Source organism: Episyrphus balteatus, chromosome 2, assembly GCF_945859705.1.
Source record: "Episyrphus balteatus chromosome 2, idEpiBalt1.1, whole genome shotgun sequence".
Taxonomy (NCBI): domain Eukaryota; kingdom Metazoa; phylum Arthropoda; class Insecta; order Diptera; family Syrphidae; genus Episyrphus; species Episyrphus balteatus.
The window spans coordinates 12614443-12629111 of NC_079135.1; the positions used below are offsets into that span (position 1 = coordinate 12614443).

The 14669-nt window shown below is 31.7% G+C and overlaps 1 protein-coding gene across 1 annotated transcript in view; it reads right to left on the reverse strand.

Annotated features, from left to right (window-relative positions):
* LOC129908556 (calcium uniporter protein, mitochondrial) overlaps positions 1-14669 on the reverse strand; it is a 169490-nt gene extending 154821 nt beyond the window's left edge. The window contains exon 1 of the mRNA XM_055985148.1: positions 14233-14669. Within this exon, the coding sequence (XP_055841123.1) occupies positions 14233-14349 (117 nt within the window). The 5' untranslated portion in view covers positions 14350-14669. The remainder of the gene's footprint in view (positions 1-14232) is intronic.

The window sequence follows — 14669 nt, forward strand, 5'->3', positions numbered from 1 at the left end:
TAGATAAGAGAACAAAAAAGGATTTTTTTTATTGACCTCGAATACTTTTTTTTGTTGCGGGGTAATAAAAAACGAATTAGCTGACCAAGCAACATTGAGTTTCTTGCGTTATCCACAAATCTCAAATCTTCCAATCGATTAGTTTCAAGAGTGTTTTTTTTTTTTTTTTGTTCGTATCAATTCTTCAAAGTCATACATTCGATTAGATTAGACGTAAATCCCTCTGTGAATCACACACAAACATTTTGATGCTGTTATAACTTTTAATAGAGATACTTATAGAGCTTGACAAATCGATTGTTATTAGAATTTAATCATTTGTCAGTGCGATATTGATCTTTGGCATGCTTCTAACATGACTAAATTGGTTCTATTAATACTTGTTTTATTTGGAACATTTCAAAGTGACGTAAAAAGGTCTTAAGTGATTTAATCGCAAAACATTTATTACCGATACATTCGTTGAGGTTAATTAAAACGAGGTAATCTTTTTGCTAATTTAAAAGCAGTTAAATTAATGCGTTAATGCTGAAAGAGGTTTGTAATAGATTACAAAACTGTTACGACTTTTATTTTTTTTTTTTTGTATAAGAGGATAGACATTGTACCCCTCCAAGTATAACATCAGTTTCAATTTGTTTAGTAAAATTGAAAGCGACAAAAAATGTTTTTACTTTTTCTAAAGACATGATTTAAAAGCTGCTAACAATTTACTTATTAGAAAATATAAAATAAAATGTGATTATTTATGCATCAATTAATTCTAAAAGATGACACCCAGCACCTTTGTTTTCCCAATCAACCAAAAAATTTGCCATTCTGACAAAGTATGAAAAAGCCAAAAGCAAAAAACTTTTCCCTCTAATCAAAAAGTGCACTCTGGGAAAAAACACGCTCACAGCTCTGACATTATTATCATACACATACGATACGAGTACATCATCTGTGAAGTCACTTTGAATTAAGAGTTAAAAAAAAAAATAGAGAAAGACAAAAAGAAAACATTTGCCGACAGATGAGGTTGGTTAGTTGAAAATTGTATGCAAAAGCAGTAGATGCATTACACAAAGCTGTCAGTGAATGTCATTTTCGACTTTAGACATTCGTAAAACAAAGCACTCTAATTTTCTAAAGCAGTTTGTGTATTTCAAGTGAACATTTAAATTTTAAATTATATTTGAATTTAACACAACTTTGAATATAAATGTAAAAATGCTTGACAAGAAGACACGTATTTGTTCTTTTTGTGAAAGGTGTTTAGAATATTTAAGCTGGTTAATAAAGTTCAACTGAATTTTTTTTTAAAGACAAATTATTTTAAAAAAATGGTAGAAATTTAAATGGTCTCTAAGGCGTATGTGTAACATTATGTTGTATTCTGTTTTTTGATATTATTTCAAATAGTTTTTATTTTTTGCAATTATGGAAAAGTCATTTTTAGTATTGTACCTACAAAATATGTACAAACTATTCCTTTGAAAAAAATCTGGTTACCCTTTTTTGAGAATATAAAACGTCCAAAGTTTCCAGAAAACCTCTTATTTTTTCTTGTAGTCAAAGATGTGGAGTAAGGGAAGAGATGTATCATACTAACACAGTATACATAAGCATATAACACCTGATTAACGGGTGTTTTTTTAATGATGAATCGAATGAAATTTGAGTTGAGTATGATGATGGCGAATATATTTTCAGTAAAACGAGTAAAATGTTTCCAAAATTCACTTTCTAATAATGGTACAGTGATAAAATTTGGTAGAAATGTTTCAATTGCAAAGATAATTAAGAGTCAAAAGAGTCCATACAAATATTTAGGATGAACGGTTGATTTTGAAATGATAGTGAGATACATACAATACAATTGCCACAAAAAAGTAGATTTATAAAATTTGGTTAGTATTTTTGATTTCTAAAAGGGAAAAAAGAATCCAAATAGATATTTATAATCAAAAGAGAGATTTAGAAAAATTAATAAAGAGATGGCGTTTTTTTTTCTAAAAATGTATTTTTTTTAAATCAAATTTTATTTAGCAGTACATAAAGATCGAGAAAAGCATAACTTGCTAAAGTTGCCCCGCAACAACCCGACATAAATGTTAACTAATGATTTGAACATTTGGAAAATTTATTTTTCAAAAACTGTTCATTGGAAGAACTTACTCTAAAAAAGTCACTCCTAAGAGCCCCCGCACACTACAGACTTTCTATCGGCAGATAGTTTAGTCGGGTTGGGCTCCTAGTGTGCGCACAGGCAACCGACTAAACAGTCGGGTCGCTAGGAAACATTTTAGTTTGAAGGCAATTGTGTAGCAAAACAAACTTTTTTTTCGATCAAACAAAGTTTTTGATTGGCCGATACTTAATCGTTGTAGTGTGCGCACTTTCATACATTTTGATACTGATTAAGAGCCCCCGCACACTACAGACTTTCTATCGGCAGATAGTTTAGTCGGGTTGGGCTCCTAGTGTGCGCATAGGCAGGCGACTAAATAGTCGGCTGGGTATGAAATATTTTAGTTTGAAGGCAATTGTGTAGCAAAACAAACTTTTTTTTCGATCAAACAAACTTTTTGATCGGCCGATACTTAATCGTTGTAGTGTGCGCACTCTTATACATTTTCATTCTGATTAAGAGACCGACTAAACTCTCGGCCGATAGAAAGTTTGTAGTGTGCGGGGGCTCTAAGTGTCAGAAATTTTTTTTATCACAATTATTTATTAAACCTACAGTCACTCACATAAATATTGGGCCAAATACTAATAAAAAAAAAATCATGTGTGCAAATTCACACGTGGTAGAAGTGAAACCTTGAAAAATCGTTTTTCTTGCAAAAACAAAAAAAATCAAAAAAATCTAAATATTATATCACCTTTCATATGACGCTTCAATCATATTTCTACCATGCCGACAAAAAAAAGTAATAATTTTTTAAGCCAACTATGTCGAAATTTCGAACCGAGATAACGGTACTTCCTACACTGATGGCCGGTCATTGGCAACAGATCTCCACAGGTGTTTTGAGGTATTTTTCAATTTAAGATTGTGTAACTTGTAGAGCACGTACCTTTATGTGTGATATATCAAATAAAAGGTTATGTTATCAGCATGCGTATTAAAGTTAAATCAAATTTGTATGTGCACTAGATCAAAAGATATAACGTGTGTTGGAAAAGAACATCTTTTTAATTAAATTAATTGAAATTTTGTACAATTATAATTTATTTAATTACCTATAATAATTAAATTACAGTATAAATTTCATTCATATATCTATTAAAACAAAAAAGTTATATAACAAGTTGAAGTCGTGTCGCGTTTTCGTGAAACTACAGTGCACAAACTCGATTTTGGACTTTTGGCCGAATAATTTTGTGGTGACTTTAAGGAAAAAAATATATTTCTTTTGATTTTGCTTGTAGAACTAAAGGTTTGAAGAATATACAAGTATCTATGCACTAATCAAAATATTAGGTATATTTATTCCTTCTTAATTTTTTTTCGACATTTAACTCAACACAAAGATTTGGCTTAATAATTTCGGGAGTGACTGTACAAAATACCATATTCTGGTTAAATATAAAAAAATGGTAAATTTTATTTAAAATTTTGTAAATTGTGTTTTCAAAATCAAAGCACAGAATGTAAAATTTTTGAAGACCCCAGACCAAGCAGTTCCAAGTTATAGTGCAATAATAACAATGTAGTTTTTTTTTTAATTATTGTTATGGTATTCTTATTTTACTGAATTATATTCAAAACCTCGTTCAAACATGGCAAAATGTCCAAAAATTCCTTCCTTAATTGATCAATCGCTATTTGGGTACCCTATGTTTCTATTCATTCAAAAATTCAATTGCATACTATCTTACATTCTAAGAATAATTCGATGTCATTACTATCTAAACTTTCTTCTCATGAATTGCGACAAGAATTTTGATTGTTGTTGATATTTTCAAATGATTCACTGGTCTTTTAAAAAAAAAAAACAAAAATACATTTGTGTGAACTTTTGATAACCAAGTCAGTGAAAATTACCTGAAACGAATCAGGCGGCCATTTGTCTGTTCTTATAAATATTCATAATGAAAAAATCCTATCAAATATTTGATTAAAACTAGAATTAGACAACCATTGCCTTTTGCCTTACAAACAATATCATAAAAGTATGAAATTTCTTATCGGTATAGTACTAAAAAAGTGCTTAAATATAAGCATGTTAATACAATAAACAATTAATGTAGTACCACTAATGTAACTGATAATAAAAACAAAAGTCATACGAGCGACCGCGATGTAGTCATATAGTCTAATATGGAATTTTACTATCTTGAATTGTTTTATTTTTTTTTTATTTTTTTATCAAAAATTAGATACGAAAGCTTTATTTTGTATACAATTTTTGATTTTTTCATATTTAAACTAAAGAAATCGGCTTAGGGTAGGAACACACAAGCGATTTCGGTCGCGCGATTATTCAGTCGCAAAAATGGATCACAAGGATTTCACATGCTTCCTGCGTTTTGATTTTTTTTGCGACCAAAATCGCATGTGTGTTCTAAGCTTAGGGTCACAATTCTTAAGACAAGCACTTTAAAACAAGTGAATTATTCACATTCTCATAACACAAATCGACAAACCTGTGAACGATTTCTCTTGTCTTGTGAAATTACAGATTCCCAGGATTCGAATGAAAGAAATTAATTCATTGAAATTAATAAATTAACAATCTCCGCCAAAACTTTATTAAAGCTCGTCAAATTGTCTGTAATGGAATTACTGAAGCTATGCACAGTAAGGACTTAAAAACAAATTTGGATCAAGAGAGTCGATTCATTTAAAATTAAAAAAACCGAGTTAACACAAACTCGTACAAATAAGCTGTTATAATTACTTTATTCACATAAAACAATGCAATATTAAAATAAGAAAAAAAAGTCTATACTGCCTTTGCTTAAAAATAAGACATATCCTTTTGACAGGGTAATTTAAAAAAAAAACACTCTTGTTCTTTTTTTTAGTACAGTTAATAGCCTCTGGGTTAAAAGACTTATAAATAATTAAAAAAAACGGGAAATTGAACTATCATAAAAATGGAGGGAAAAAAAATTCAATCGGATATTGATCGATTTGTAATTAACTTTGTCCTACTGCCAACGGGGGACTTTGGAAAATGCATGTTTTCAAAAGGCACAACAACTGCAAAAAGAGTGTGTGTACACATGTACACGCGACTGAAGTTATACTTCTCATTCAGTATATGTAAATGAATTTCATTTGATATTTTTAATTTCTATTATTAAATTAATTAATCCACACTTCGTTTTTTTACATTTTTATCAAGTGAACAATAAATTAATTCTTTCATCCTCCTTGCGTCCATGTAGTTTTCAATTTATTCTGTGAAATTTACTTATGTTGTAATATGGAACTTGCAGGGTTGCTACAAAGCTCAAAAGTGAGCTGAGCTCAGCTTAAATTTTGAGCTAGCTCACTTTTGAGCTATGTACCATAGCTCAGCTCATTTGAGCTGAGCTGAAAGTGAGCTGAGCTGATGGTTGAGCTGAGCTGTTGGGTGAGCTGAGCTGTCGGTGAGCTGAGCTAAGCTGTTGGGTGAGCTAAGGTAAAGTGATCTTATAGCTGTGATGGGTGAGAGGATACATTGATTTTTATTTGGAAAGTATAATGAAATTTGAAGATATTTTAAACTTTTATAAACCACCATAGCTTAAGATGTTTGGTTCTAGTTATTAATGGAATTATTTTAACACATGGATATTTTTATAAATAAAACAGATAATTTTTCGTGATCTTTTCTCTTGGTTTTTTTAATAGTAAATATATTTCTATTTTTTTAGTAAAATATTTCTTTTTTTATCATAAAAAAAATTTCGGTACAATCCGGTTTTTCGACTTTTTTCAAAATTCCGAGAAAATCGCGCTTGAAAGTTGGGGTAAATTTTATTTTCGAAAAATCCCCGAATCTTTGAACGCTCCTGGAAGCTAAACCGCTTGAGAGCATTTTTTGGGAGTGATGCCAAATGACAGCTTGTGTCATGGGCCTACGCTTTGCACATTGTCAGATTTTTAAAAAATCGCCTTCCATGTTAAACCGCCACATCATGCCTATTTTTTCAGAATCGTGCCTATTTTTTTTTTTACTTTTAAGTTCTCCCGGTTTGAGAACGCGTGGACCTACAGGGATGGGAGTTGTACCCAAATGTAGGTTAGAGTCCCCGCTACCTTTTGGCATCAAAAATTTTATTTTCATTTTCTTCAAAATTCCGCGATATAGGCGTGGAACGCTTTGATCTAGAGACAGGGGAGTGGTGCCATATGAAAGGTTATATTCTCAGCTACCCGATAGTGGTATAGTCCGGTTTTTCGATTTTTTTTCAAAATTCCGAGAAAATCGCGTTTGAAAGTTGGGGTAAAATTTTTTTTTCGAAAAATCCCCGTATCTTTGAACGCTCCTGGAAGCTAAACCGCTTCAGAGCAATTTTTAGGAGTGATGCTAAATGATAGCTTGTGTCATGGGCCTACGCTTTGCACATTGTCAGATTTTTAAAAAATCGCCTTCCATGTTAAACCGCCACATCATGCCTATTTTTTCAGAATCGTGCCTATTTTTTTTTTACTTTTAAGTTCTCCCGGTTTGAGAACGCGTGGACCTACAGGGATGGGAGTTGTACCCAAATGTAGGTTTGAGTCCCCGCTACCTTTTGGCATCAAAAATTTTATTTTCTTTTTCTTCAAAATTCCGCGATATAGGCGTTGGAACGCTTTGATCTAGAGACAGGGGAGTGGTGCCATATGAAAGGTTATATTCTCAGCTACCCGATAGTGGTATAGTCCGGTTTTTCGATTTTTTTCAAAATTCCGAGAAAATCGCGTTTGAAAGTTGGGGTAAAATTTTTTTTCGAAAAATCCCCGAATCTTTGAACGCTCCTGGAAGCTAAACCGCTTGAGAGCAATTTTCGGGAGTGATGCCAAATGATAGCTTGTGTCATGGGCCTACGCTTTGCACATTGTCAGATTTTTAAAAAATCGGCTTCCATGTTAAACCGCCACATCATGTCTATTTTTTGAGAATCGTGCCTATTTTTTTTTTTACTTTTAAGTTCTCCCGGTTTGAGAACGCGTGGACCTACAGGGATGAGAGTTGTACCCAAATGTAGGTTAGAGTCCCCGCTACCTTTTGGCATCAAAAAAATTTTTTTTCATTTTCTTCAAAATTCCGAGATATAGGCGTTGGAAGTTGGGGCACTCACTTTCAGCTCAGCTCAAATGAGCTAAGCTATGGTACCTAGCTCAAATTTGAGCTGAGCTGTGAGCTGAGCTGAAATGTGAGCTTTTTGCAACCCTGGCAACTTGCCACATGTAAATTACCACATGCAACTTGCCACATGCAACTTGCCACATGCAACTTGCCACATGCAACTTGCCACAGGCAACTTGCCACAGGCAACTTGCCACATACAACTTGCCACACGCAACTTGCCACATGCAACTTGACACATACAACTTGCCACATGCAACTTGCCACATGAAACATGTTACTTGCAACGTGTTGTGTGTTTTATGTTTGCCGTACTGCGGCGTACTGCATTTTTAAATACTAAAGTACTGCCTACTCCAAAGGTAAAACGACAGCCCTGCTACCCAGGGTGATCGCGTCATAATCCCTTTGACATTCTTGTCAAAAAGTAAATTTTCATACCCACCCTCCCATAAGAAGTATAACTTCAAAAAGCAATTCCTTTTATTATCCTGGTCAACAACATGAGTTGAATAAAAAAAAAAAAATTGGATAGAGTGGTGCAACGAACAAGAGCAAAATAAAGTAAAGTGGATTTTGGTTGGATATATTCGTAAGCTATTGGTTGTTCCTGGAGTAGTAACTATGAATACCCATGGGTCTCCTTTTTTTCATTTTCAGTTGTGTACTATGTATTTTTGATAAGAATTTTTCTTTTATCACTGGATACATCCGATACTAGTTATCAAAATGTATTTATTGTCTTGCACATTCTATCATTTTGGTGTCAAGGTCAATAATCTGACAAGTGTTTTATTAATTTTAAAAATATTTTTTTAACTGGAACAGCGTTGAAAAATATTAATTCATAAAAAGCTTTAAGTAATTACATTAAGTTAAGCAAGTTGCACTCTTCGCCTTTCAGCGAACCAGAACTTCTCCTTTCCTTAGTCATGCGACACAATTAATGTAAAATCACAAATCTGAGGGTAACCACGTAGTCCATTAAATTAAGTTAATTTTATCCGTGGATTAGGTTCATACTTATGAATACCAATTTAATAAATGGACTAGCACCACTTAAACTTGATGGGTCTTATGATCAATTTGCTCTTTATATTACAGTGGAATCTCGCTAACTTGAACACATACAAAACCAGGCCTGTTCAAGTTATTGGATTGTTCAAGTTACTGGAACATATAAAAAAGTATGAATTCAATGTGTTATTATAAATTAATGTAAATGACGCAAAACATGATTACGAACGTAGTAACCTACATTGAAGAAATTCAAACTTCTGTTGAAATACATTTTTTTTTGTTCAAGTTACAGAGCTTCAAATACTTTAATTATTCAACTTATAGAGTCAGCAATAAAAAAGTTCAAGAGAATAGGATGTTCAAGTTATTGGATTGTTCAAGTTATCGTATGTTCAAGTTAGCGAGAGTCTACTGTATATAGCTTAAACTCCACTCGTATAAAAAAATAAACTTGTTATTGTCTTTTGAAAAAAACTTGCAAAATTTGATAAGATGAACACGTAGGCATTTAATGTATGCATCATGAAATATTTTGTTTGCGGTAATCATCGTCATGCTCATGAGTATAATCATGACCACAAATAAAAAATAATATCAAAAACTTAATATAAATGGGTTCGCGTAGCACCCATCATAAAAAGTAGCTAAACACCCGAAACTCACCAAATTTACACAAAGAAAATTCTTCGGAAACCTTGAATTAAAAGATACTAAGAAAAAATATTGAAAATAATTTGCAACTGCCACAACTCAGAACATAAATATGTAAAGAAGCTACCAGGCCCGTATTCAATAGCTCTTCTTGGATCCAGGCTGCAGTGGAAGGATACCTAAACCAAATCAACCATTAAATGGCTATTCTGAAACATTTAAAGCTCCTGTCGAATTCATTTCAATTTTTTGAATCGCCTCAAAAAAATCGAATTTTTGGTGTTAAAAAGGAACATGAAAACAGACCGAATTCTTTTTGCTATTGTATGTGTGTCATTTGACAACAATTTTTACACGAACGTCAAGCTGAAACCAAAACAATTTCTGCAAAATAAAACCAGAGATTCCTTTGATCAATAATTTTGTTTATTTTCTTCGGTAATATAAATTTATTTTAATCAGAATCAAACGGAAATTGCAGTTATCATTAAGATCTGAGTAAAGATGAAGTAGAAGGTTAATTACACTGGTCAACAAGGTTTTTGCCACAAGAACAAAAATATACTTTTCTAAAGGTTTTTGATGTGCTGAACTCGAATCTGAAGTCAGAAATTTTTTATTGGCCAAAAAACGTAATTTTGGCTGTTTTCGAGGTTATGTTTTTATGTGGTGTAATTCATTATGAATAAATTTGTAATACTGCCTATAAGAACTGGTTTCATTCTTCTAAAAAATTTTTAAATCTTTCCGATATCTCTTTTACTGCCCGAGATATTTAAAGTTTAAGTAGCGATCTTTGACTAAGAAACAGCACTGGCCAATCAAGTCAAACTTTTTTTGCCACAAGAACCAAAATATATTTTTCTAGAGGTTTTTGGGTTTCTAAACCCGAATCCGCTATCAGAAAAATTCTATTTGCCTTCGTTCTTGAAATATTACCGTTATAAAGTGCAAAAAAAAGGGTTATTTTATAACGTTTATATTTCAAGAAGGGAGGCTAATAAAATTTTTCTAATTATGGATTCGAGTTCAGCAGCCCAAAAACCTCTAGAAAAATATATTTTGGTTCTTGTGGCAAAAATTCTGTGACCAGTAACTTAATCTTTAGATTAAGTTTAGTTTCTCTTTGTTTCATTAACTGAAACTTAAGATATCTCGAGCAATAAAAGAGATATCGGGAAAATTTAAACAGTTTTTGAAAGAGGAATATCTATTCTTATAATCATTGTTACAAATTTGTTTATAATAAAGTACTTCACATAAAAGTATAGCCTCGAAAACATTTTAGCATTTTATAACGGTAATATTTCAAAAACGGAGGCCAATAAAAAATCTTCATATCTGCTAAAAGCTAAATTACAAAAAAAAATATACAAAAACATTTTTAAAAACTTTGAAAATGATACAGAAATACTATATGTATGTATAATCAAATAAAAACAAAGCTAATTGAATGAGAATCTAAATCATGCTGCTATTGACGCCACGCTTATTTAATAAACACTCGAAACATGGCACCACAATGATTGGACATTATGAGAAAATTCGATGTATATAGCTTTTTCTGACCGCATCTCTCGCAATCCACTGAATAGGGTTACGAAGAGTAAGCAATCAAGTCTACATAGAATTGTATGGCGGATTAAAAACCTCCCATGATGAAAATGGGAATACTCAAATTAGACCCAAATTGGTTTTTGACGATTACACAGCGAACCATATACGTGGGAGATTTATAATCCCCTCGCCTTCGAAATCATAACAGCGCCGGATAAAGGAACAAGAAGATGCTGATGTACATTAGGTATATTCAGTCATCGAGAAAAGAATTTAGGATTCATTATTAGCTTTGTTTAATCTGTTGTTAGACCCGAAGAGAACAAAAATAATTCCAGCGAATCAGCAGAATAGTCTTAGAGCTGGGAACAGATTTTTTAGTGAGAGGTAACCGATTCATATTAAAATTGAAGATAATCCCAGATTGTGATGACAAAAACGATCGTCTGGCAGCATGTATAATCGGCTTTGCAGAGAAAAAGTGCATCAAATGTACTATATATTTTTCAGGAAATTGATTTAGCAAGACTAACCACCTGAAAAAAAAAATTGGATACTGTTCCCTTTGACTTCCTAGTTGCAAAAATACCCATTCCCCCAAAACACTTTTCAAAAATCAAAAATTTTTTCGGTAACTTTTTTGATTGAAAAATAGTCTATTTTTTTTCAAATTAAATTCGTCAAAAATCCAAAAATTTACTTTTTGCTCAAAAAACATTTTTAATAGATAGAAAACATAACAAAGTAATTTTTAAACAAGTTTTGTTAAAATCCAACTATTTTTGTAAAAGATAAAAATAAAAAATCAAAAAATCGTATTTTTGCATTTTTTTTTTTCAATATTTTTAATGTTATAGAAAAAAATTGTTTGAGTAAAAGATGTAGACATTTATACTACCTACAACTTTTGCATTTGACTTTTTTCGATAGGACGTCTAATTTTGACAGAAATCGTAAAAAAACATGATTTTTGACACCCACCCCACTTTTTCGCCCACCCACCTCCTTTCCCCCAATTTTTTTGTGGGCAATTTATATAGGTATCCCCTTTCATATACCATTTATCCTAAATTTTCCCACCACCCATATGCTGCTAATAATTTTTTTATTTTCAGAAATTATTGGCACTGATCTATAAAAGAATTACCAAATTAAAACGCTGCGGCTTCGGAATTTTCCTTTATCGGCAAACAAAGTGCTTGGTTTACAAACCCTTATCTTAAATACGAGTGGAAGAAAACTTCTTAATAAATGAAAATTGAATACAAAATTATGCCAAAAATCTGTAAACTACATTGCCTTCGTCACAATGAGCAAATGGAGGAAATGCAACAATGCAACCAAATTCTAAAAATTCAATAAGTAAAGTAAGTTCAAAACTTTTTTACACTATTTTTTTTAATTTTGGAATTTAGGTATGTAGAAATTCGATTAAAAAAATTCGTGCATTTGACTGTTGCAAAAGAACGTAGGTAAGTAAGAAAGAACTTTTTTCTTTACAATGTCAAATGCAGTTTCTTAACTGTTCAAACTTTTCAATTTGAAACAAGCTGTGCGTTCTTAAGAACTTTGTATGTTTTAGTGGTGGGTGGCAATTTTAATTTGCAAGCAGTACCTTGTGCTTTTGATTCTCTTTTTTTTATAATGGTTAATCTTGTTTGCCAATTTTTTTACTTTTCTATATCGTATTCGTAAGAAGGTATTTTTTCCTTTAAAACTAATTTCAAAGTTTTCAATTATTTTTGTTCTCGAACAAGAAATCCTGCTTTTTATATTTTTGCAAAATACAAAATCATTAAAGATGGAGAAGATGAACATCTCAAGCAAAACAAACCTACTAAAAAATTCTTACTTGTTTATCATACAAATTTTTGACCTACCTATGGGATCAATAAAAATAATTTTTTTTTTTTTCTCAAAACCAGTAATACAAGAATTCATCACCTGCTATCGATATCAATAGTAAATATACCTACCGCAAAACCATTTGTATTCACAAAATCCAAATAAACATTGGATAGGTTAGGTATAGTATAGATACACCAACAATAAACCGGTCCAATGTGTTGTAGGTATTTTTGGTATTGTTTTGGGTTTGTATTATTATTTCATCAATGAATAAAATAGGTTACCCACATTATTTGCAATTTAATCACCAACCCCATTTTTCACAACAACAAAAAATTAATCAAATGATTTGATATTTAGGGGACTAGCTATAGCTTAGGGTTTGGTAACTAATTCAAATTTAATTTAAATAAGGCCGCCATATTGCCACTGTGTGTTTTTGTATCTTCATTTGGCATCTTTTCAAATCAATAACAAGTTGTTTTTTTTTTTTTAATTTAATATTAATTGTGGTAGGTAATTAATAAGCTTCCAAACACGTGTCGTCAATGTGACTAAGACATTATTTTCGTGGAATTTATTTATGAGCCATAATGACAATGAATGGAATCCACATTCCTTTAAAAATGATTTTCAACTTTTAAATCGAATAAAAAAGATGAAAAAAAAAAAATTTTCTAAAAATAAAAAAATATGCTCACACAAAATAATTAAAAAGAAAAAAAAAAAACAATTTTTTTCAACCGGATGTCGGATGTAGATACAAACAAATTCATTATTTGATTTCAATGTTTTGTTATCTTTGCTGCCTACCTCACCTACTTTTTATTAATAAACAATAAAGCAAAAAAAAAAAAAACACACACACAAATTTAACACCCACCCTTATCAATATGTGTGACAATGACAACCCCCTCCTACACTAGGTTAGGAAGGGATGATATTTTCAGAACTTTGGTATTGCTAGAGGTCAAGATCAACATAACGGTAGTTAATACCTACCAAAAAAAATATAAAAGAAGAATATAGAAGAACACAAGAGAAAGTGCAGATAATTCTTATTCTTTTTTTCTGCACTGTTTTTATTCATATACAGAAAAAAACGCGCATTTGCTCAAGTCTGAGAGGGCACACCCCAATATGTGTGGTTTTATTGACCTACACACCCCCGGACCCGGTTCCGGTATCAAATCCCAAACTCAAACCAAAGTAACATTACTTTTCGGTTTTTTTTTTTTGGGAGAAAGCACACACAACTTGTTCCAAAATCCCCAAATACACACGAGAAAGGAGATATATATCATGTAGCAGGTGAACATACAAAAAAAAAAAACTTTTGTTGGGTCATTTCTTTCTTATTTAAATTCGCACAGAGAGATGAGACACTCAAAATAGAGTCATGGAGTGAAAAGTTAAGAAAAAACTCAACTTCGTCTAGCACACGCACTTTTTTCCATTCCACACGCATACAAAATAGAAAATTCCCTCAAATAAATAACTCCATGCAGTCTGACAGCTTATACAAAATAACCACACACAGTAACACTGTTAACTTCATTGAGAGTATTTTTATCTCTCATTTTTTTTTTCATTTCAACTCGGCGGTAAATGAAATGATAAAACTCCAGTTAGTCACACCACTCCACTCAAAAATTCAAATTGTTACTCTCTTTTTCTTGGGATTTTCTTTCGTTTTCTTTGAACTTTTTTTTTTTTTCTTTAACTTTTTTTCAGAGAAGTTTTTTGTATAGCTTTTTTTCACTACGGTTAATTTATTGTTAAAGAGACTCTCGCACACATATTAACTTTATGTGTCACTTTCTTTTAAGGGGGAATTACAAAAAAGAGAGTAAAGAAATTAAACTTAAAACTTACTTACCGCATTAAGAAATGAACGAGAAACAGTTTGAGTTGTATTAGGCGTTATACGAAAACGCAACATATCCGACGATCGTAAGAACACGCGGAAACTTGCAACACATACGCCCGGCGCCATCTTAATCGAAATACTAAAAAAATTTTTTAGTAATAGATTCGTCAAAATGTGTGTGGGAAATATGAATAAAAACGAAAGAGAAATTTCTGACGAACCGGACGAGATTTTAGAGAACCCAGCGAGCGAACGAATCTGACTGAAGAAACTGAAAAACTGAGTTTATTTTTTTGGGGGAGCGCACTCTATGATGAATAGTGAATTTTTTGGGGAGACTCCAATCTCCAACCAACAGAAAAGCTTTTTTGTGTGTGTTGTTTTTTTTTTTATTTTATTTTTGTATTTTCTCTTGCATTTGATTTTCTTTTTTGATATATTTTTGG